Source organism: Urocitellus parryii, chromosome 11 (assembly GCF_045843805.1).
Source record: "Urocitellus parryii isolate mUroPar1 chromosome 11, mUroPar1.hap1, whole genome shotgun sequence".
In the NCBI taxonomy this organism is placed as follows: domain Eukaryota; kingdom Metazoa; phylum Chordata; class Mammalia; order Rodentia; family Sciuridae; genus Urocitellus; species Urocitellus parryii.
In genome coordinates this window covers 109,099,078-109,124,676 of record NC_135541.1, presented here as the reverse complement: position 1 = coordinate 109,124,676, position 25,599 = coordinate 109,099,078, and the positions used below count along the sequence as shown (strand labels likewise).

Below are 25,599 nucleotides of genomic sequence, written 5' to 3'. Positions count from 1 at the left end.
AAAGAACCCATACTTTTAGCTAAAATCACGTATGCATTTCTCAGGTATTGATTCTGTATTCAGTTTATTATCAAATCGTCAAGTTTCTCCCAACAAGAACACAAGATAAAGTAAGAAGAGGAATATTGTTCTGTGTGTCTCTTATATACCAGGCTCTGAGTCAGACACTGTTCATAGGTTATTTATTTATTTATTTTTCGGTATCTCGGATGGAACTCAAGCGTGCTTAGCCACCCACCACATTCCCCAGTCCATTTCTGGTTTTGGTTTTAATTTTTTATTTATTTAGAAACAGGGTCTTTCTAAGTTGCTTAGAGCCTCACTAAGTTGCTGAGGCTGGTTTTGAACTTGTGATCCTCTTGCCTCAGCTTCCCAAGTCACTAGGATTATAAAAGCATGTGCCACCACATCTGGCTCACAAATTATCTTAAAGAACACAATCATAAGGTAGAGATTATCTCTCTATCATAGACAGGAAGAAACTGAGACTCAAAAGAAGCTGGAAAAACCTGCTGGGGGTCCAAAGACTCAAAGCCAGGCTTATCTGGCCCGCATGCCGCACTGCCAAGCAACCATGGGCTGGGCTGCCTGTGCCTGCTGCTTCTGCTGATTTTGTCTTTGCAGAGTAGAGAGAAGAAACCTTTCATTTCCTCCAATGGCAATGTGAACCAGGTGGGCAGCAGTGGAAGAAAGAAATGAGTCACCGAGAGAAGAAATAACATATATTCTCGATATGAAATAGATGAGAGAAATAGAGAAATGGGATTAATGTCCAGTTTCTTCAAAAGTTTTTCTCTGCTGTTCTACCTTCATGACTTGAAGTGAGACCAACTCTAACATCAGATACGATATGGTCATACTCACAAAAAGTGAAGAGAACTTTATTCAAAATCCCGGAGGAGGGGCTTTTAGAAGCTCTCTGCTCAGGCTGCTTAGCAGTAGATAATGACCAACCCAGATCTCATTGCTTTCAGATTATCACTCCCCTACCTTCGGAATACTCAAGAAAGCAATTCAATGCCTTCGACCCTCTTCTGTCATGTGGAATAGATGAGGACAGGCAGGAAAAGTCGGGCAAGTTTTTTTCAAGGTAAACAACTACTCCACGTTTTTTTCAGTAAGTGCTATTGGCAACCATGAGGAATCATTAAGAAAGACAAGCCAATAAAGCTAAACTTTATTTATTTCCCTCTTTCCACCTCCTCCTGAGATCCATGGGAAATAATTTCATTTCTCAGGTTATCATCAACATTATTCTAAATCAAGGCCTGCAGAGTACGGCATATCTGCAAAGGATTCCTGCAATTGTTTCTATTATTGCTCAAATTTTATCATCTCACTGAGCTGCCTGGAAGCAAACAATCTGACTTTCCAATCTGAACCATTTGGAAGATAAGTATCAGCAGTTACTGAATACAGTGGGACAGGTATTGCTGAAACGCAGGAACTAAAGAGCTTACGGAATTGCAGCCTGCCTTGTAAACGGATGCTTAAATCCCCTTCCTGGGTCCTCATAGGGCCTTTAAGTGAGAGACTGGAGGCCTGCGGATTTCCAAATGTGAGTGAGAAATAGAAGACAGAGAAGGTCAAACTTAAACACCCTTCTGATGCCTTTCCTGGAGCACCCGACTCAACAAATGAAAAACCTTTGTCTTTTCTAGTCTGCCTCCGAGAACTGTGGCAGGAAGGGACCATGCTAACTTTCATCTAGACAGTCCCTAAGCACTGACAGTGCAGCCCATTAAACAAGGCAGGGCTAGCCAAGTAGAGGTGATGGAGTCACAAGGGGCAGTGCTCCAAAATACCACCCAAAAGTACATCGGGAACTATGAGAGCAAACCTTAAAAATCATTAAAACCAAGTCCAGCTCAGACCTCACTGGGAGACACTGGACAAATGCAAGACAATATTCCTCATTCAATAAACAGCTACTGAGCAGGAAGCCCCTGTGCTAGCCACGGGTGAGAAGAAAGGTATGGCCGCCTCTGGACCTTCTTGAAAGGCACACATGCTGTGACAAGAGCCACAGGCACACACGGACACACAATAGAGGAAAGGATATAAGTACCAAACAGGGGTGCTAACCAGGGCCACGGGTTCAAAAGGAAGAGAGGGCAAAAGGATTAGTGAAGAGCTTCATGCAGCGTCATTATCTGACTTGGATTTTGAAGAACAACGGCTGGGAGAGGAGGAGGTTGAACAGGGGACGCAGAGGAGGAAGGTGATGAGATAAAGGGAGTATCAGAAGCAAAGACCCGGGCAAAGACATGCGGGAACACACGTGGAGGGTGGTGAAGAGCAGGGTGATTAAAATGGTATCTGCAGAGAAGACGTGGAGGCCCAGAGGTCACTCAGGAGCCCTTGCCTCCCCCAGACGACAGGGAGAGGGGCATGAAGGGTCAAATCAAGAGCAGTGGTGGGAAGGGAAAGAGAGCCCTGCTGGAGGAAGGGTCAGCCGTTCTACCTGCGAGGGGAGAGAGAAGTCAAAGGGAAGCTCAGAGCTGGTGAAAACCATTCCCTACAGCACAGTAGCAACACAGCCGAGAAAAAGAATCAGTGAGATTCAGACAAGTGGAAATGGAAGCCCCTCAAAGATATTGGAGCCTAACATGAAGGTGGAGTCACATGCACAGAAGGAGATGGGCAGAGAGGAGATCCTTGTAAAGGTGAAGATGTGGGAGTCCCTGGAGGGCCACCAAGAGAGAAAGGGCCCAAACCAGAGTGAACTTCTCAATTTAAGATACAAGCACCAGACAGAGACAGCAAAGAAAAACGGGATAGCATCCAGTTAGGAAGAAAACCAGAAAAGGCTTATGTCCTGGCAACCACGGGATGCAGGAATTCCAAGAGGAAGCAAGCAGTGACGCCCCTGCCTCCCTTGCAGACACGTCATTTATTTGGAAGGCTGCAGGCTCCACGAAGGCCGTGCTCTTCCCCATTCTTATCTGCACTATGCACAATCTCTAGAGCAAAGCTCTCTTGTATGTTTCTGTTTGAAAAAAAAGATGAACAGTAATAGCAAACAAGCAGAAATGTCAAGGAAGATGGGTACCAAGAAGACAACTGAATTGACTGGCTAACTAATTACCGGGAACTCCACCAAAGAGCAAATTCAGTGATGTGGTACAGGATGTGGAGAGTAAGAGCCAGGAGAGAGGGAACCATCAAAGATGCCGGCAACTCTCTCACCACTTCTGTTCAACATAGTCCTCGAAACACTGGCCAGAGCAATTAGACAGACGAAAGAAATTAAAGGCATAAAAATAGGAAAAGAAGAACTTAAATTATCACTATTTGCAGATGATATGATTCTATACCTAGCAGACCCAAAAGGGTCTACAAAGAAGCTATTAGAGCTAATAAATGAATTCAGCAAAGTGGCCAGATATAAGATCAACACGCATAAATCAAAGGCATTCCTGTATATCAGCGACAAATCCTCTGAAACGGAAATGAGGACAACTACTCCATTCACAATATCCCCCCAAAAAATAAAATACTTGGGAATCAACCTAACAAAAGAGGTGAAAGATTTATACAATGAAAATTACAGAACCCTAAAGAAAGATATAGAAGAAGACCTTAGAAGATGGAAAAATATACCCTGCTCATGGATAGGCAGAACCAACATCATCAAGATGGCGATATTACCAAAAGTTCTCTATAAGTTCAATGCAATGCCAATCAAAATCCCAGCAGCATTTCTTGTAGAAATAGATAAAAGAATCATGAAATTCATATGGAATAATAAAAGACCCAGAATAGCAAAAACAATGCTAAGCAGGAAGTGTGAATCAGGCGGTATAGCGATACCAGACTTCAAACTATACTACAGAGCAATAGTAACAAAAACAGCATGGTACTGGTACCAAAACAGGCGGGTGGACCAATGGTACAGAATAGAGGACACAGAAACCAACCCACAAAACTACAACTATCTTATATTTGATAAAGGGGCTAAAAGCGTGCAATGGAGGAAGGATAGCATCTTCAACAAATGGTGCTGGGAAAACTGGAAATCCATTTGCATCAAAATGAATCTGAATCCCTATCTCTCGCCATGCACAAAAGTTAACTCAAAATGGATCAAGGAGCTTGATATTAAATCAGAGACATGGCATCTGATAGAAGAAAAAGTAGGTTGTGATCTACATACTGTGGGATCGGGCTCCAAATTCCTCAATAGGACACCCATAGCGCAAGAGTTAACAACTAGAATCAACAAATGGGACTTACTCAAACTAAAAAGTTTTTTCTCAGCAAAAGAAACAATAAGAGAGATAAACAGGGAGCCTACATCCTGGAAACAAATCTTTACTCCACACACTTCAGATAGAGCCCTAATAACCAGAATATACAAAGAACTCAAAAAATTAGACAATAAGATAACAAATAACCCAATCAATAAATGGGCCAAGGAACTGAACAGACACTTCTCAGAGGAGGACATACAATCAATCAATAAGTACATGAAAAAATGCTCACCATTGCTAGCAGTCAGAGAAATGCAAATCAAAACTACCCTAAGATACCATCTCACTCCAGTAAGACTGGCAGCCATTAGAAAGTCAAACAACAATAAGTGCTGGAGAGGATGCGGGGAAAAGGGCACTCTTGTTCATTGCTGGTGGGACTGCAAATTGGTGCAGCCAATTTGGAAAGCAGTATGGAGACTTCTTGGAAAGCTGGGAATGGAACCACCATTTGACCCAGCTATTCCCCTTCTCGGTCTATTCCCTAAAGACCTAATAAGAGCATGCTACAGGGACACTGCTACATCGATGTTCATAGCAGCACAATTCACGATAGCAAGATTGTGGAATCAGCCTAGATGCCCTTCAATAGATGAATGGATAAAAAAAAAATGTGGCATTTATACACAATGGAGTATTACTCTGCATTAAAAAATGACAAAATCATAGAATTTGGAGGGAAATGGATGGCATTAGAGCAGATTATGCTAAGTGAAGCTAGTCAATCTTTAAAAAACAAATACCAAATGACTCCTTTGATATAAGGGGTGTAAACAAGGACAGGGTAGGGACGAAGAGCTTGAGAAGAAGATTTACATTAAACAGGGATGAGAGGTGGGAGGGAAAGGGAGTGAGAAGGGAAACCACATGGAAATGGAAGGCGATCCTCAGGGTTATACAAAATGACATATAAGAGGAAAGGAGGGGTAAGACAAGATAATACAAATGGAAGAAGTGATTTACAGTAGAAGGGGTAGAGAGAGAAAAGGGGAGGGGAGGGGAGGGGAGGGGAGGGGGGATAGTAGAGAATAGGACAGCAGAATACATCAGACACTAGAAAGGCAATATGTCAATCAATGGAGGGTAACTGATGTGATACAGCAATCTGTATACGGGGTAAAATTGGGAGTTCATAACCCACTTGAATCAAATTGTGAAATATGATGTATTAAGAACTATGTAATGTTATGAACGACCAACAATTAAAAAAAAAAAAGAAAAAGAAAAATGTGGGCTGAGGTTGTAGCTCAGTGGTTGAGTGCTTGCCTGAAATGCATGAGGCACTGGCTTCAATCCTCAGCACCACATAAAAATAAATGAATAAAATGAAAAAAAAAAAAAAAAAGATGCCGGCAAGTGAGGGCCCCACCATGAAAAAAAGAGATGGAAACAGGTGAGAGGAGATGGTTGGGCACAAGTGGGAGGCACAAGCGGTCAGTCTTTCTGAGAACCTTCTAGGCACAAGGGACACAGAGCCAGGGGCCCCAACTGCCAGACGCTTCTGTTCTAGTGAGGAAAGGGTGAGACCCCAAACCATGCAAACACAACAGTCTGGGGCAGAAGTGTGGTCAGGAAGGGGCTCTCTGAAAGCCACATTGAGTCCAAACCTGAATGAGGAGGAGACCCTGATAGAACTCCTCGAGCAAACCTGATCCAGACAGAAGAGCAAATAAAAAAGGCCTGTAATGGATCAAGCTTGGTGGTCTCCAAGGACAGGAAAAGGGTCAAGGTGAATGAATGATGATTAATAATAAAAGGTCTGGGGCCCTGGATTTCTGTAAAGGAGAAATAATAAGAGAGCCTGCTTTATTTGTAAAAAACTTCAGCCTGGTTGCTCTACGAAACGTGGATTGGGTGGGGCCAATTTGGAAGCAAGGTTCAGGATAGGAGAAGGTCTAGCAGATCCAGCAAAAGATGATGGATACCTGGCCTCGGGCTCTATTGGTGGAGATGCTCAGGAGTAGTCAGATTCAGGATATATCTTGCATATCAACAAAGAGACTATGGCCCAGAAAGGGAGGAATGTAGGAATGAATCATGAATGATCCATGCTTCTGGCCTGAGCATCTAGGTACGTGGCGATGCCATTTACCGAGAGACAAAATAACTGGAGGGATTCAAATCCATTTGGCAAAGCCAGAGTTCTCTTTTAATCGCTTCAAATTTGAGATCCCTGTTAGACACCAAGTGTTGTGGTTGGATGTGAGGTGCCCCCAAAAGCTCTTGTGTAAGACAGAGCTAGAAGGTCTGGAGGAGAAATTATTGAGGGGTATAGATTTAATCTAACCAGTGGATTAATCCCTGATGGTAATAACTGAGTGGTAGCTGGAGACAGGGGGTAGGGTGGGGGGCGGGTATGGACAGAGGAAGTACTTCATGGGGGGTGTGGCTAAGGGCATATATTTTGTGTCTGGAGAGTGGAGTCTCCCTCTTTCTGCTTGCTGTTCATCCTGTGAGATGGTTCCCTCTGCCGCACACTTCTTCATGATGTTCTGCCTCACCTCGAGCCCCGAGGAATGGAGCCAGCCTTCCGTGGACTAAGACCTCTGAAACCATGAGCCCTCTTATAAACTTTTCCTCCCCTACAATTTTCCTGGTTGGGTCCTTTTAGTCACAGCAGTGAAAAGGCTGACTAAAACATCAAGTAAACAGTTGGACACACAGATGTGGAGCTCCAGGGAAGTCCACACTAGAGATTGTCACTGGGGAGTAATCAGCACACAGATGGGAACGCCAAGGTGGCAGGGGGTCAGATGGAGAGGGTGTACATAGGTAGAAAAAAGAGCCAAAGACAGAAGGAGAAACGGATGGGTAAAAAAAATACAGCAAAGTTTTCAGGCAAAAAGTCTGAGGAGCCTTTAATGGGTCACTACTGTCTCAGTAAAATAACAGAAAAGGGTTCAGAGGCTAAAGATCATGAAAAAAGACTTAGAATCAGGACCAAAGGGAGTACGATAGGAAACCATGACAAAGTAAACAAGAAGGAGGGCCGGGCTGCAGCAAAGATGTCATGACTTTGTTGGAAATTCAGGTGGGCAGGCTTTCAGATTGTCCCCGGCAAGATGATACAGCTCAGGTTTATAGACTGTGGTCACTGTGGGCCACTCAGATACGAGGACTGGCAAAGCCACGTGGCAGAGGGTCCCAGGATGTTCACGAACTCACTGCCAAATGGTGACCGCCAGAGTCTATCTGCAAATAAAAGCCAGGTAAAGTAAGAATGGTCCAGTGGACTGGAAAAGAAGGAGTGTTCGAGATCAGAGGGATCCCAATAAGGATGAAGGGTGGTTTCAGTGTAAGGCAAGGAGGAAAAATCAGAGTCAGAATCCAAAAGGTGAAAAACCTACAGTGAAGGCAAGACCCAGGGACGGCCATTAAATCTCTCAGACTACTCTGTCGTCCTAGGGCCAAGATTACCACCGAGGATACACCAGAGTCTCACTGGCCTGGGGCTGGCTACAGAAACATAAGGAAAGGGCAGAGTGACTCACAGGCTGCAGGGGTGCAGAATGGTAGCCCGGAGAGTGAACCCTTGCTCTCCCTTAACATTTACATGACAGTTTCTGGCTATGTTATCCGTAGTCATTTCTATCCAGAAATCTTGTTTTAGCCTTCCTACGCATGTTGCCTGGGTCTAATGAGACAGAAGAGAGGTGACACAGTAACCGTCGTCTCCATCAGAACTGACGGGCTCTTGTAGTCAATGCAACTTTCCTTCGCTTCTGCTCCCATGGTAAGCACCACCTCCTGCTCTATAGACACACACGGATGGCAAGGGAGACAAACAGATGCAATGCCACCAGCAACTGGGGAACCAAACTTAAAGACTGGGTCATTAACTAACTGAACTCTTGACCATGGACACCGGGACATCACCTCCAGTTCTGTGGTCTTTGAGAGATCCTGGGAGGCCAGAGTCAGGCTAAATCTTGAATTCTACATGATGAAACGCTGAGGTTTTGTACTGTGTCAACTTGGCTAAGCCTAAACTATATTTCCCAGAGACGCCTTCTCTTTGCAATTCCCAGGTTAGAGTTGGACAGAACAGAACACGTGAGATTTGGGGGGGGGGGGGAAGGAGAGCAGCAGCCATTACGCTTTCACGGTCCTTGTGTGGAAGGCAATGAAAGATACGAGATGCCAGAGGGCACGAGTTTGTCCCTGCCCTTTCTGCTTCTGTTTCTAGATGCTATTCTTATGGACCAATAGGACTCAAAGAGCACAGATGCTTGGCTGCAAACATCTCAAGAAGAGGTAAGGAACAAGGCCATTGCCCTTCTTCAGACCCTTATACCAGCCCCCATTTGACGTCCCACTCTACCTGGCTTCCAGATTCCTCTGTAAGCTTCAAGGTGTCCACCCACCCAGGAGGCCTGACTCGTGACTTCTCCCTGATCCTCCAAACTCTCCCTTTCAGGCCTTCGCTTCTCCAGCCCCTTCCCAAATCCTCTGATAAATGCCTCTCCATAGTGTTTACTGAGGCTTTGTTTCCCTGATGGAACCCAAACCGATACCGCAAACCAAAGTAGTAAGGAGACTGCTATGCCCTTAGAGATTGACAAAAACCACCTTATATTTATAGCACTGCCTTACAGTTTGCAAATTCTGCTCACAGGATTTACTACTCAACCTTGAGAGGATTAAATAAGGAAACTGAGGTTCCGAGAAGTTATGTGACCAAAAGATAATGATTTAGGGTAAAAAAAAAAAAAAAAAAAGATGCAAAAACCACTTTGAGGCAGTGGGTACTGATGAGCAACCAAAATAACTCAATAAACATGAAATGATTTAAACAATTCTCTGTCCGAGAACCACAGACAGAAAAGGCTGAGCCACAATCTATCCATAAGGATTATTTTAGAGCATTCTATAAAATCAACAGCTGCTAGAAGCCCAAGGACCGCCCAGCATCCCTCACTGCTCAGCCATTTTCAATCCTCTCCCTACACAAACTGGCCAACACAGCCTGCCAAATTCTGTGTGAACACCTGGTCCTCCTCTGAGCCTCTAGTTGAAAGAGAAGAGGGGATTTACACTGGGCTTAAACTTGCATCTGGACATGAAAGGCACCTGAGATGACTGCTGGTGAAATTCTCCTCTTCCCTACCCTGGACAGCTTTGTCCCATCTCCCTTTCCTGCTGGTCCTTTGCCTTGTCCATCCCTCATCCCTCAACAACACCTGAAGCCTGCCCTTGACATTTATAGGCCTTGCCCTATACTGTGGCTGGTGTGGGATCCGTGCTCAGCTTCCCAGATGAGGCTCAGTAAGGAGTGTCATAGCTTGGCTGGCGTGGTGGCTTGGATGCGAGGTGTCCCCCAATAGCTCACATGTGAGACCATGCAAGAAGGTTCAAAGGAGAAATGATTGGGCTGTGAGAGTCTTAACCCAATCAGTGAATTAATCCCCAGTGGGATTAACTGAGTGGTAACTAGAGGCAGGTGGGGTGTGGCTGGAGGAAATGGTTAATGGGGTGTGGTTATGGGGTATATATTTGGTATCTGGAGCTGGAGTCTCTCTGTCTGCTTCTCCATCACCATGATGTGAGGTGCCTTCCTCCACCACCCTCTCCCACCATCATGTTCAGCCTCACCTCGAGCCCTGAGGATGGAGCCGGCCTTCTCTGGACTAAGACCTCTGAAACCATGACACAATTTCAATATTCCAAATCCCAAATTTCACCACATCGAAATTTGAGAAAATGAACTTTTCCTCCCCTTCAGTTGTGCTGGTCAGATCCTTTCGTCATAGCAGTGAAAAAGCTGACTAAAACAGCTTGCCGGAACCGAGTAGAGAAAGACTCTAGGTTCTGGTTTCACATGTCTCTTAAGACTAACTACATCAATCTGACAGGAATGAAAATTCTTCTTCGTTCTGCAATTCTTTACTCACACCTACCATATGCACAGCCACATCATCACATGAACTGCTGAGCCAACATGCAGCCAAGTGTCAGACAGTGTTCCTGGGACAGTGGCAGCTTTATAGACAGGCAGCTACATACAGTGTCATGTTCAACTACTTTCGGTAACATGGGAGACTCTTCAAAATCATGCGGCATTCTCTTCAGTCCCAGGTTTTCCCTGTAAAGACCCTACCATTGAACCCTCCTCTCCAGAGGCAAAAAAAAAAAAGAAAAAAAAATTTCTTTTCTTCATACATTAAAAATCAACAGGCTTGGGTTGTAATTGAGGCTCAGTGGTAGAGCGCATCCAGCACCGTCAAGAGGCTAGTTCTCAGCACCTCAGGAAGTGAGGCACTGGGCTCAATGCTCAGCACCCATAAAAATAAATAAAGTTACTATGTCCATCTACTGCTAAAATTATTATTATTTTTTTTTAAAAAAATAGACATGCTTTCATAAATTGGAGTATATCTTTCCCTGCACTCTTCCCTCTGCCTAAAACAAATTACCTGCCCAGCACAGAGGTACGCACCTGTAGACATGCCTGTAATTCCAGCTACACTGAAGCCTGGAGCAGGAGAATCACAAGTTCCAGGCCAGCCCAGGTTCAGAGACCATGTTCAAAATAAATAAAAAAGGGCTAAGGCTGTAGCTTAGTGGTAGAGCACTCGCCTAGAATGCTAGAAGCTCTTGGGTTGGATCCTAGCAACAAAAAATAAACAAATTACCCACTCGTTCTCACCAGAAAAAAAAAAAATTACTACTGATAGCCAAGAATTAATGAATTCAAATGAATCCACGGTGCTAAAGCCATTCCTGATCCTTCTCCAGCCTCCGCGCCAGCCCAGGCAGAGTTCAGAGAGCCGGCTCCCCCATCAACCCTGAGCATATTTGCTCGTCTGCCTCCCTTGCTGGACTGGGTGCCTCGGGAAGGGGCAGACGGCTCCCTGCTCATCATCACATCACCAGCCCAGCTCCAGGCCTGGAGACATAATGACTGTGATCACTCCTATCTCAATGAGCTTCTGGAATTTTAGAGTCAGAATTGACCTCTGCATCATCATCCAGGTGGGTGAACCGGAGTTACTTAATCTTATTAATTTCAGAAACAGCCCCTCATTAATACATTTTCAAAAAAGCTCTTTGCCAAGCTCATCCTGGAAAGTGAAGGGCATATGTTCGGAGCAATTATGACATCCGGCACAGTCAAGAGACTAGGTCTCAGCACCTCAGGAAGTGACACAATTCCAATATTCCAAATCCCAAATTTCACCACTATCAATTTTATTAACACTCCTCTTTGGGGTGAGTGAAAGCCAAACTACCTGTATGATTTGGATCCCTTTGAAAGGTTCTCAACCCAGACACGGCACTCTAGTCTTTGAAAATACATGCACCAGTATGTATTCTTACATACATACAGGTGCATACCTCTTCTGCACTCTTCCTTTTCTCTAAACTTTCAGGGTTTAGCCCCCTCACCCCCCCCCCCATCTAGCAATGCTTGGTTTCTTCTCTAATGCCATCTCTTTTCCTGTGTATATGTCATTCCTCTACATCTAACTGACAGCTACGGAGACAAAGGACTGCATCTATGTTTTTATGTGCCCAAGATATAGAATAAGGCCTGGCACCGGGTAGAGAATAAACAGCAGTAAACTAGGCAGCGAGATGAGACGCACGCTGCAGGAGCAGCACCACTGTCCCTGCCTGAGCCAGGACCCAGCAGGCCGCTCCTGGAACAGTGATGACAAGCAGGTGGTCTGTGGTCTGGACCGACCCCGACACGAGGCTCTTGGAACAAGCGCTGGAACTAAAGACGTCCAGTTCTCTATACTCTGAACATCAGGACCAAGCCCAGGAAGGGAGCAGATGCCATTCTGGAATGGACCATCCTACCAAGGGAGGAACGGGTGGAGGGAGAGAATAGGCAAGAATAAGAACCCACGAGTCCTTGTCTTCCACACAAGCCACCAAGGGAAAAACAAATTCCACAGGGAGGAGAAGGGAGACTTTCTCATCCCTTTTTCTTTTTTCTTTTCTTTCTCATGGTGCTGAGGATTTCATCTCTTCTTTCCTTCTTTTTCATGTGTGGATTCCATTTTCTCCTACTTTACTGTTCTAACGTCTCTTAGAAATGAAGTCATGGGCAATTCTTCCTGAAATATTATGGTAGTCACAAAAACAGATCAAAAACACACATAGAAAAGGTAGTAAGGACACATAGATCATTTCTACCCCTTTCTGAGTTAAGGCCTACCATTTCATATTCGTATTATGTTATGTATTAAATATGTATTTTATATGTGCATTATGTACTATATAATATATACTATATAATACATAAGTGTTTTTTTCTTTTTCTTTCTTTTTTTGTCCTCATACTACTGGGGATTGAACTCAGAGCCTTAAGCCTGCTAGGGAAGTGCTCTAACACTAAGCGACCTCTTCAGTTCCCTTTCAAATTTTACTTTGAGACAGAGGCTCACTAAATTGCCCAATCTGGGCTCAAACCTGAGATCCTCCTGCCTCCACTCCCAAGTTGCTGGGATTATGGGCATGCACCACCAGGTCTGGCTTCCATTGTTTTCTCACCACATAAATTAATTCAATCATTCCAAGATTCAAGATCAGTGAACCCAGACGTATTTCTTAGAGTCATCCAGGGTGAGACAGGCACCCATCCTGAGACATTGGTCATCATAAACTGGTGGCTGGGCTCCAGAGGTATGTGGATCCATGACAGCCATGACAGAGGCCTGACGCAGGCTGGCCCATGCTACAGGTAGCAGCACTCCACCCCAGGGTCCAAAAGTGTTTCCATCTTGGTGGTGAAGTGAGGTTCCCCTCAAGACCCAAAGAATCAACCAGAAATAACTTGAAGACAAATACATAAACCAAAGAAGGGCCATGTGTACAAATATTGTATAGTCATTTCTAAGGGCACGGGGGGAGGGATGCTTGGGGCAAATTGCAAGGACTCGCCAAAGCTTGATTATGTGCTGAGTTTTCAAACTTGTTGGAGGCCCAAACACCTTAAAGGAACCTACCGACAGGAGCAGACCCTGCCTTATCATTGTGGTTTTCTTAGGACTTAGATCCTAGGAGGATTACCTTTGTGTCCGAGGTGTCAATGAGCTCAGTGCTAGTCCCGGAGGGTCCCCTGGGCAGCATAGGCCACTTTGCTGCCTCTGTGACACTCCAGAGATGCCCTAACGCAGGTCACTTCCCCAGTTACTTATGTGCTAGGTACCACACCAGGCTTTCTGGGACTCATCCTGATGTTTGAGATGAAACTTGTTTGTGGGATAAATGGTTATTAAAGTGGGGCTCTGAAGAATAAACCACATGATTGCATAAACCTTGTTTCCGTAGAACACCAACTAAAATTCCCTATCCTTCCTCTAAAACTTGTCTGTGTCTATTATCCGATGATAGTCCTTTGAAGAAATGCTCTGATAAACTACCTAAGGGGAACATCAGTAATCGTTTTGTGAGCTGTTTTCCTTGGAAGAAACAACCCAAAATAGGATTATGGCCTGACTTATCACCTTAATTTAGCAGCCTTGCTTCCTGCAAACCCCAACAGACCTCACCAGTGGTGTGCACACAGCTCCAAGCTGCTCTGTGGGCGCTGATGAGGCTGCCAACACCTTTCAGGGTGACTTTGGCCACATTCTTCCTCTCCACCAGCTCCTCTCCCCAGAATTTAATATCCACATTCCCCGAGGTCTCTCTTATTTATTCAGCTTAAGTCATCTGATTCCCACATGGGACACCAACCTGGACACTTTCATCCACTCCCACCCTCCCCTGAGAAACTGCACTGGTCCTTTTGATACCTGAAATGCCTTTCCTGCTCCTGGCTCTCGACCAGAGAGCCCACCTGCTCTATGGAGCTTTTCCAGAGTAACAGTCCCTGGCCTCAGTTTGATTCCTACAGTTCTGACAGCCCCATATATGCACAGTGATCTTATAACTCACTCAGACCCTTAAAAAGCACCTCTGATCCATTCTGCTGTCCAAATGGAACTGTTCTGTTTCTATTTTGGACTCCATTTCCTAATTCCTTTGTAATCTCCCCGTGTCAGAAGCATGGTAAATATTCCCCAAGTGCTGCTTAAGTACTATAAGATAAGACCACAAGGAAAAGTAGGATCATCTCATATTTCAGAGCAGAGTAAAAGTTGGGCACAGACTTGCTCCTCCAAGGTTCACAAACCATGTGCACATAGACTGTCTCCTAAGTGCCCACCAGGTACCAGGCTCTGGCTTAGGCATCATGGACTTACCTTGGAATTTACTGTATGGATTTCAAGCAAAGATGATGGACTGTAATGTCTTCGAATAAATAAGAAAACATTTGGATGTGCCAGCTTTCAGAAAATGGAAAAAGAAATAGCTGTGCCAAAAGTGGTTTTTTTTTTTTTTTTTTTTTTTTTTTTAACTCCTCACTGCAACAAAAGCAAACTGGCAGCATCCTGGACAGACATCAAGTCAGATAATATGCTGTTCTTGGTACACCATGCAGGGACAATGAATTTATAAAGCACCATGTACCCTTTGACCTCTGGAATGGCACATGATAACAAGCTACTTAAAACTCAGCCCAGAATTCACTCCTAGAGAGCTCTAGGTAAGCCTCAAAAAACACCTGCATGCAAGCAAATTAGATCCTATCACTGGTTTTGGCAGCACCACCAATAACACCTCAATGTGGCCAGGGAGAGCTGGTCAGCAGCCTGATGCAACAAGGACTGAGGTCAGAAATAGATGTCCCTCCCAACAAATGCCCTGGTTTTCTGGAAGTTATCTTGCTAGCCAGGATGGTATTCAGCATCATTTTGAACTTTCACATTCAGACCAAGGAAAAGAAAGTAAGTCCCCAAATGCTAGAACCTATTTCTCAGCCAATTAAGACTATTGATTGGAGAAGTCTGAACTTCAGCTCTCCTGAAAGGTACTTCAGGAAGAGTGTAAAATCCAAAGTAGTGTCAATATTTAGACACATCTAAAGAGGTCTGCGTCTCTTCTCTCCAGTCTGCATTGTGCTAGGAAAGGACAACCTGTGGAGCACAGCCAGCAGCCAGGCTCCTTCCCAGGCTGAAAGGCTAAAGGTGGTAGAAAACACAAGTCACGTTTATGAGGACAGAGACGTGATGCTCAACCCCAATTTTACGCAGGGCTGACACCCTCAATCACAACTTGGATGCACACAAAAGATGAGTAACTGTAAGAAACAGCCTGTCATCTAGAAATGCCTCGTTGGCTTTGCTGTTTCTGTGTCTTGCCTAGAAGTCTCTCTGGAAGCCCGGTTAGCGTGGTGGTGGGGACACCTCCTACCCTGGGGAACCACAGAGAAAGATGCCCAATTTCTCAGCGCAGGAAATGGGCTGGAATGGGGAAGTAATTGCTGATACAAGGGCAGAATAGCAAATACTTCCCAGAGCCGTAGGAGGCACTGCCAGCCGGGTGGTGGAGAGGTGCCAGGCAGGTGAGAGACAACAGGCACAGGCTGTAGACCTGAAGAGTGCTCAGGAAGATGGGCCCGGAGCCAGGAAAGCCAGGCCCCACCTAGAAGCCCATATGGCCAACAGCAGGGGTCAGCAAGGCTCACAGAATTCTGGAGATGGAACGGGAGACCTTCGGGATGGCTAGACTAGTCCTTATTTTACAGAGGCAAAGAGCTAGTCAGCATCTTCTTCAAGGTCAGGAAACTACTGAATGGAAGAGCTAGAGCCAGAATCCAAGCCTCACATCTTAAAAAGACAAGGAAACACATGTTATCACACTTTAGCTAATTGTATCAATTCCTTCCCATGTTTGCAAAGATACATTTTGACTCTGAGTGATTGAGTCTCACACAGAAGGGCAGGGCAAAAGAGTCCACTGTGGGCACCCGCCCAGACTGGAGCCAGACTGTCTGGGTTTTAGTCCTGGCAGCTCTGCCACTTACTATGTGACCTTGACTAGGTTATTTCACTGTGCCTCAACTCCCTCACTATCCACCAGAGGTAACAGCAGTACCTACCTCATGGGGTTATGAAACCTACTAAATGAGTCAACACATGGAAAGTGCAGTGCCTGGCACAAAATAAATGCTATATAAAAGGTAAAAAGATTTCTTTTTCTTTTTTAGGAAAGAAATAATTTTTATATGGCTCTTCCCTAGCACACCTGCTCTCCAGCATACCTGCTCCCCAGCCCCTAATTCATCTTAGTCACAGGTTACCACTTTACCTGCAAAATCTGGAACTAATGCTTCGAAAAAGTCACACCTGTCTCCTAATCCATTGGGGCCCAACCCAGTCTGATATAGAGCTAAACTGGCCAAGGTAGCAGAAAGGCCCTGAATCAAGTGCTGTTTAACTACTGGCCAGCCTGCCTATCTGAACTTCCACTTCCAAAGGCTGAATTATGATGTTACCTCTTTTGACCCCACCTCCTACCTTCTTGGACCACCTCCTCTCTTGAGCCTCTGAATCTGCTTCTTGACCCTCATCATGTGCTCCGGTCTTCGAAACCTGAAGATGCACCAAGTCTTGAAGCCTCACAAAGCTGCAGGTCCCATCTGCATTCCTTGGCCAATCTCCTGTGTTATTCTCATCAGCAACTAGATTCCCTCATCCCTTATCTCTCCACTGTCTTCCATGGAAAGACATGTCATCTCTCCTAGGTGCCAAACTTGATAAATAAAGCCACAAAACCAGCTGATGGCCTCTATCACAGACCTACACTACCCATCTTTCACTGCGAACTGAAAGTCTGCCACATTCCCATGGAGCCCAGCCCTAGTCCACTCCCTTCTAGCGCTGCCTGTTACCATGGCTTTTGCATCAGTACTCACTGAAAAGCCCAGGCCACCAAGTAATCTGTGTGGCAAGCACAGATTGTGGACTAGGTTTGCATATACGGTTCCTCCCTAGCACACTTGCTCTGCAGTAAACTTTGGCATGTGTTTGAAATTCCTGGGGAGCCTGTTCAAACGCAGCCTCTGATTCAGCAGGTTGGATTGAGCCCCGAGAATCCACCAGGGACCGTGATGCTACTGGTCCCCAGACCACACTAGGAATTTACATACATTGTTTAATGTTTGCATTTGACTAGAAATATTATTTTTAATCTTCATGACAATCCTCAAGAGAGATATTCTTCCCATTTCACAGAGGTCGTAAGTGAGGTTCAAAGAGGTGAAAAATCTTGTCAAGATTCACACTGCTGGAAGGCAGGATTCAAGCAGAGGGCCAATTCCAGAACCTAAGCCCTATTTTTTCTTTATATAAGTATATTTCATTGCAGAGTTGGGATGGGAGTGGGAGGAACACAAAGAATAGAAACACTTAAAAAAAAGAAATGTTTTTTTAAACACACATGTAATCATTTATCTATAATACAAATTACTGAAGTCTTCCTAGCTGATGTGGATGGGAAGAAGATGGATAATAAAACAGGACAGAGTCCTGGTGCTGGAGACTCTGCCCAACCGCAGAGACCTAAAAGCGACTATCAGGGAGTAAGCTAATTCCACTAATCCACATGGAAGATGACAGCCAGGGATGTCCTGGGGTCAACTTTAAAGGTGTGCCAGGAGGAAGCAGACATTCAGATGACCACTACCAAGCATGTCTGGGACTGCAGGACCACTGGGCTGACGGCACTGTGGCCTGTGCACTGCACACCACACTGTTCCCTCCAGATCACCTCTCCACCTCTCCCTTTCCTCTTCTCAGATCCTCCAAGACCAAAGCCTCTATTTGAGCTCTTGTCCCACTGTCCCCTTTCTCTGGAGTATATCCACATCCAGTAGCCTTCCAGCCTGTTCCTCCACTAGACTCTAGTAGACTCCCACTCCACTACAGTGGCCCTTGCTCATGCAGCAGTCTCTTGGACCCTGTCCACGTCAGTCTGCTCCTGCCGTGCCCCAAGCTGCCACCCTCACCATGGTCTTCTACTTGCAGCACTTGAAAAGGGGTGACAGTCTCTGACTCAGAGTTCTATCCCCACCCCCACTTATTCCTGAGCTAGTGTGATGTTCCTTCTTCCTCTACTATTGGTTGAACCTCAGTGTCCAAATCTAAGAGGTCTTCTCTGCATTTATCCTTCGGGTTTTCCAGCAGCGTAGCGTTGGCCAACCTCTCTTTAGCAAGTCCACTCCCCACCATCTCTGCTTGGCTTCCGGCAGGGTGCTCTCCTGGCTCTCTTCTCGCCCCTCTGACTATTCCTTGTAGAACTTGCCCACCCAGTTCCTATCTCCTAATGACGGCATTCCCAAGAATCTTCCCTCAACCCTTGTTTCAGCCATCCTCTTTCTGAAGATGGCCCCAGCACACATCCAGCATCTAATCCCACCCTTCAAGGGCAGATCTGAGTCTGCTCTGCTCTGTTCACTGCAGAATTCCTAGCACTCGGAACAGTGCTTGGCCCATAGTCGTAGGCACTGGCCCAGTAACTGCTGAATGGATAGACGAGCGGCTCACACTGCCACTAAGCTTCTCAGCTTCCACCTTCAGTCCATCCCAAGGTAGGGTCCACCAAGTGAAAGAGACAACTGCCAACCTTCATCAATCACAGCACACTACCTGTACAGCTCCCTGGGTAACTAACTTTCAGATTTAGAGGCTGCCTCTGACTCCTGGGCTCTAGGAGCTGAAGGTATAGTCTAATGATCTACCTGTAACCTACCTGAAACCCATGGGGCGTCCTTTACCACAGCCCACAAGCAGGAAAGCGCTGGCCGAGCCCAGCTCTAAATAAGAATGAGGAAGAGCCATTCTTAGAACATCCTTGGCTTGGTGTTACTTTTAAGGACTGAGAAGTAACTCGTCTGACTGAAAGCTGCCTCTATTTCAATACGATTCAACTCTGCTCCTCACTGTTTGGAGCCAAATTCACCCAGGACAGAACAGCACTAGCCACACTACTCCACTCTACTTCCCCAAAACATTTCCCAGTGATGAAAATGCTCTTGTGATCTAGTTGCTTTAAAAGGTGTGAAGCCCGGTACATCATACTTAAACTTCAATCATGACATTCAGTGACTTTACAATCTATCACAAACACTTGGAGAAATAAGCATTCGAAGAACAAACACATACACTGTGCTATTATCTCTTGTCTACTGGAAATCACACTGCCGGTAGGCGACAGCATTAACCACTGGGTCTAATTCTGTTGCTTCCCAAAGACTACAGTTGGTGTGGAGAAAAATATTCCAAAATCTAAAAAAACCACTGACTGTGCCAACTGCAGCACATCGCCTTTTCCAAAAGATAAATTATGGAGAATTTTTGCCAGTGCAAGTTATTTTCCCAAAGCAGAGTCAAATGGCCTTGCAACCCTGCCTTAAGAAACCAATGCAATTAAACTGAATAGCTATGGACTGCCCCTGACAGCTTCCCCCTCAACTTCATTTGATAAAGTGAGACGCAGACACACACCGACAGGCAAGCCCACACCTTATTTAACTGCCAGACACAGTGCCAATATGAAAATGTACATTCAATCTATGGGGGGAAATCAGCCCAGCAGCCCATCACTAAAACAAAATAGCCATATAAACGCCGACTGGCCCGACTGCCTTGTAAGGAATGATCACTGACAACCAGAGATCCTATTCAGCAGGCTAAAAAGAATAATTATAGCCAGGGCAGGCATTAATCAGCTTGGCAGATACAGGAATTCTGTTAACAAGGCTAAAATGAGTGCCAAGGAATCTCTGAAGGCCACAGCACTTCAAAGACTGAGAAGCTGGATGCATTCACTAGGGTTCTCCTGCGAGCCCTCTTTCTCCTGCCATGCTTCCTTTCCTCAGAGCAGGTGTAGTGACCTGCTAGAGGTTGCAGTTATGGCACCCCAGAGGTGCATGCTGGCACTGCCACTTCCTTCGGGAACTGCCTGATCACCCCAGATCTTATTTTTAGTTGCATTCTTGCTTGCAAACCACTATCATCCTTTTTTGCCCACATTAATCTCTAGCAGTACACGGCACAAGGTTGTGTGAACATGGGTCAGCTTCTCCTTCACAGAGACAGAGTAGGATCCTGAGATCAAATTCTGGCTCTGCTGTATCATTTTATGCAACTGGGCAAGTTATTTAACTTTTTCTAGGCATTGGTTTCCTCATCTAAAATAAGGAGAAAATAATGTTCACTTTTTGCAAAACGTTGCTGTGAAAAAATAAGTGACAGAATCTATATGTAAGAGCCCAACACTTGATATGCAGTTTATAACTTATCTATTATTATCTGGGGCCTCCTAGGTGCAGTCCTATCCAGAAGCTATGGGAAAACAAAAAGGCTGGGGATGAGGCTCAGTGGTAGAGTGCTTGCATAGCATGTACCAGGCCCTGGGCTTAATCCTCAGTATTGAAAAAAAAAAATCAGTGTACAGACATATAACACACATATGTATACAGAAGTGTCTATGGCTAGGCAGGAGGATGACGGCGTTTTTCACTTTAAATCCCTTATAACTGACACAGCGACAGCGAGCTATCCCCCTAAATTCGTTCTTCCTTTCTCCCCCAGTAGCTGGCATATGGCTGCCAGGCTTCTCTGCCTCTCCCAGCTTCCCTTGCAGCTAGTGTGAGATGGAACTAAATTCCTTCCCACAGAAATGATGGTGCCACTTCCAAGCTTGGCCCACGAAGTGGCCACATATTCTACTACATGCTGTTTCCTTTGTGGGACTACAGAAGTGATGAAATCATGGGCTGGAGATAGCAGAACTGCCACCAGCCTGGTGCCAGAACAACTGTGTGGAACAGAGTCCCCCCCGAAGCCTACTCTCTGAAGCATCCTGTGGACACTGTTATAGAAGACACTTCACTGTTTGAACGTCTAATCTTTGAGTCTATTTGTTAGAGCAGTTTAGTCTCCCTAACTAATATAATACTCTCCTGTCGTATTTGAATTTTAAAATATAGATGTAATGCTTTTGTCATTTAAAACCTATTTCAATGGATTTGCTGGAAACAAACAAACAAATAAAATTTAAAATAGATGTGAACAAAATGTGTTAATTCCCATCCACAATCTCCAGGCCTTCCACCCTCCAATTCACACTACATACTAGTTGAGGATTTATCCTCCTCAAACATCATCCCCCTGTTGCGTTAATCTCACCTGGCAAACTTTTAATGGCTACTCATATCCACAGATAAAAAGACATATCTATGGGGCTAGGATTGTGGCTCAGAGGTAGAGCGCTCACCTAGCACACACGACGCACTGGGTTCGATCCTCAGCACCACATAAAAATAAAATAAAGGTATGTGTCCACCTATAGCTAAAAAAAAATAAATATAAAAAAAGACATATCTATTCATATATATTCAGTTGGCCAATATTTAATCAAAAACCCACTATGTGTTATATGCCCTGTTAGTAATAGGACAGAATAGTGAGCAAGACCACATGGTCCCTGCCCCTAGGGGATATAATTAGGGTAGGGATTTAGACAGGGGACAGTTACAACCAGTGAAATAACACAGGCTGCCTGGCAGCACCCAGGAGCCAATAAATCCACCCCTTACTACCCAGACTTCTCAGCACAGCAAGCAAAGCCTCCAGCGTCTACCCCAAACCCATCTACCCCAAAGCCATCTTACAATTTACTTCCCCTTTTTCCTAATCCTCCAAAACCTCATTATATGGAACTCATGCGCTGCTTCTGAGTGAATCATGCACTTTCACTCATCCACTCTTTACGCTTTTCCCCAGAGCCCAGAATGCTCTTCTATCCTTTCTTTCAAAATTCTAATTATCCTCAAGGCTCAGCTCAAATGTCACCTCTTCAGCAAAAGCAACCCCAACCCCCAAGTCAAAATTAATCATCCTCTTCCTTGCTTCCTACCAGCACTTGGTTTCTACTGGGGCATCTCATTCTGTCTGGTAGTTAGTTGTTTTATCATCTGTGCACTCCCCCCCCACCCCACCAACCACTCACTCAGTGAGAAGCTGTCTTGGTTATTTGTCTGGGACACCCAGTACTGAACACACTATTATGGACAAAGGGAGCACTCAGGAGATGCCAAGCTGGACGGATGGACAAGACAACTCAGACACAGTCAAGAGAAGTGAACAGCTGCCACAGGAAGCTGAGTGGTACTGATGAGGTCCTGCTAAGGTAGGCTTCGCTGGGAATGCTTCATGGAAGAAGTGAGTTTCAAGCAAAAAAGGAGATACATAAACAAGGTATTCTATATATCCTATGCAAAGAAGAGCAAATGAGTCACTTAGAATGACATGTCTGAACCAGAGAGAAGACCGGAGGGGAGAGAACACAAGGGTCAGCCCCTCCCTAGCAGAAAATCATAAGGAAATGAAGAGAAAAAGTGGATTAAAAAAAATGATCTTTTAGCAAAACAATGAACTTAGAAGGGAGGCTGGGGGGAAAGGATGTCAGAAATTACCTAGGTGGGAACCTCCAGGACCTGGACTAAAACTGTGGTTAGAGAAACCAGAAGGATAGGAAGCAGCTTGATCCTGTGCTACAGGAAAATAATAATAATAATAATAATGAGAGATAGTGTGAAGGTGAAGGTCACAGAGAACAGTGACACCAAGATTCTATGAAGGCTGCAACACTGGAGGAAAGATGATTATGCTTATCAATTACATTTCAGGATAAGTACAGGGCTAGAAAGGTGTTAAAAAAAAAAAAAAAACCTTTCCAGAGGTCAAGCTGAAACCAAAGCACAGGAAATACTGAGAGTCAGAGCTGACAGGTGGAACAGCAACAGTTCAGAGAACCATTGGCAAAAAGGCATTGGCTAGAGACACCACAAATTCCTGGTGTAGTTAACATGAGACACCTAACCAGGGCAGGATAAACTGGGGTACAATTAAGATTTCCCAAAGCTGTGCTTTCCCACTTACATTTTATTTTTGCCAGTCTCTTTCTGCCCACTCTCCCTTTGTCTCCCATGCCCCAGTTACTCAAAGGCATTCTTTTCAAACTTTCTATCTCACAGCACCCTTTTGACTGATGTGTGAGCTGTGAACTGCCCAACTCTAGGGAGAGTCGTTCACATAAACTATGATGAACAGGAGCTCCTAGAGTTGTGCAGTGCATCGCATGTGCAACCATGGGTCATGGCCCTGCTTGACAGCAGACACATAAGTCAATTAAACTGTGTGAACTATGGCCAGCAATGTGCAACAAATGTGGATCTTACAAGGGAACCAGAGTGCAGGAAAGATTAAAAGCTCCAGGATGGTGGACCACAGGGGAGATGCTACAAAACTAAGAGGACGATCCAGAAGCTTCCTGAAGATGGGTTGCATCTCAAGCAATGTGGCTGGATGAGCTCTCTGAGGGAATGAGTTTGAGAAAACACCTCCCAGATGGAGGAAGAACACAAAAGCAGCTAGAAAGTCTGGCTTACTGGCTGCAGGAGTCAGGGGGCTGGGCCCCAGGGCCAGCAGGAGGGAAGTGGTGTGGAAGGCCATCACTGGGACCCTCTGCATAAAATACACAGTAGTCACTTAACCCTGCAGTGCAGCTGGGGCCTGGCTGGGGACAGACAGCACCACGTGCTCTGCAAAGATTCAGATCTGACTTCTCTCGGGGATTGGAAGAGAACCTGTGACCAGGTCTCAGGATTCAGCTTGTCCTGGTTGACACTTATTATATAGAGACCCAAAAATATTAAAAGCATTTAAGGGCCAGCCCTCCAGTACCATGGTGGACACTTAACAAACATATTCCCTTAGTTGGTTAAGATCATCATGTGTATCTATGTGGAGATGGTGACTGTGTATAGACTGAATGGAAAATGGAGAGAGAAAAAAAAAATTCATGAATGATTCCTTGAGTGGGGGGAGGGAGGGCGCTGGTCCATCAAGAGCCACCCCGGGTTTCCAGAAGGTGAAAAGCAAGGGACAGTGGGGGTGGGGGGTGGGGGGCAAAGTAACAGGTAGAAAAAGTTGGAAAAGCTAGGCACTTGGGTCTTTGTGTATAAACGTGAGGCTAGGCAGCTTCAAGAAAAGCTAAGACAAGACTGAGGCAGGAGATTCAGCCGCGACAAAAATGACGGCAGGGACCGCACACCGATTGTCATTGTAACGCTCCGGGCCATCCCGTGACCTTCGTGGAAGGAAGTTGCTGGATTCTCTCGCTTCCCTGGAAAGGCTACCCAGCGAGGGCTCGCGTGTGTGCAGAGCCATCGGCCAGGGGCGGCTATGGCGGGGCGTATCAAAGGCTCACATTTCCGCTCTCAGGCTGGGGACGCGGGCCGGGACCGCGGGCACCTTCCGGGGCCGGGAGTTCAAGGTGAGCCGGGCTCCCGGCGGCCAACAGGTAGAGAGAGCTGGGGGACCGCGGGCCACCGGCCACTCCCCCGGCACATGTGGGGGGCGAGGCTCGGCCTGGCGGAGAGCCTATGTGCACCCCGCGCGGGGCCGGGCCGCTGGGCACCGGGCTCGGGGCGGCCCCGCAGCCGCTCCCCGCCCGGGCCGCCCGCGCACCCGGGTCTCCCGGGAGCCGCCAGGGCACCCCCTGCGCCCCAGGCCGCGCGCTGCGGCCGCGCCCCGCCGATCCCCACGGGGCCCCGCCGGTGCCCCGCGTCCCGCCGAGCCCCACGCTCACTTACCCAGCGACAGGAGCGCCAGCAGCAGCGGCCTCGGCGCCAGGCGCCCCATGCTCGCAGGGCGGGAGCGACTCTCCCCCTCCTCCTCCTTCCCCGCCGCCTCTCCTCCTCCTCCTCCTCCAGCTCCGGCTGCTCCAGAGTCAGCGCTCCTCGCTGGGCCGCGCGCCTGCTCCGCTCTCCTCGCGAGCCGAGAAATCCCAGCGCTGGGGCGTACGTGCGCCCCTGGCTCGGCTGGCTCCCTCCCGCCTCCTTCCTTCCCTCCCTCCGCCAGGCGGCCGGCCCCGGGAGCTGGCCCCGCCGATCCCAGTGTACAGCCCCGACCGCTTCCCGAAAGCCAAAGGGAAGGACCGCAGCGCCCGCCCGCGCCTCCCATCCGGCGCTTTGCCAGCAACAAACACAAACTTTCCCAAGCCCCTCCCCGCTCCAGGTAACGGAGGAGGCGCCGGGGCCACCCGCTTAAAGGGGAGGCGACGGCCGAGCCCACCCAGCCCTCCCCTCGGGCCCCCACCCCATGAGAAACTTTCCTCCGACCTTTTAAAGTTGGCCTGGGAAGACTCGTCTGGAAATCCCATCGGTTTGGCCCTATCCCGGGACGCCCCGAGTTCTCCACTTGGGAGTCACCCACGCGTGTCTGCTCTTCCCTCTGCCAACAGCGCGCACGTTTTCCTTCTCCTCCTGAGCTAAGCACCCCACCAGCCTGCTGCTTGGCCCTGGTTAACATGATTCATACAAGGCTGAAAGAGTTGTAAGGACTTTAAGGGTCATGAATTCCAACCTTCTTTATGGAACAGAGACTTGAAGTGTTTGGGTGACTTATCCAAAGATTCAAGCAAAGGGGCAAGATCAGAATGG

At 46.5% G+C, this 25,599-nt stretch overlaps 1 protein-coding gene across 2 annotated transcripts in view; it reads right to left on the bottom strand.

Moving 5' to 3' along the window:
• Ptgfrn (prostaglandin F2 receptor inhibitor) overlaps positions 1 to 24,820 on the bottom strand; it is a 75,501-nt gene extending 50,681 nt beyond the window's left edge. For both annotated transcript variants that reach the window (XM_026407291.2, XM_026407292.2), the window contains exon 1: positions 24,751 to 24,820. In XM_026407291.2, the coding sequence (XP_026263076.2) occupies positions 24,751 to 24,799 (49 nt within the window). In that variant the 5' untranslated portion in view covers positions 24,800 to 24,820. The remainder of the gene's footprint in view (positions 1 to 24,750) is intronic.
• Between the last annotated feature and the right edge of the window lie 779 nt (positions 24,821 to 25,599).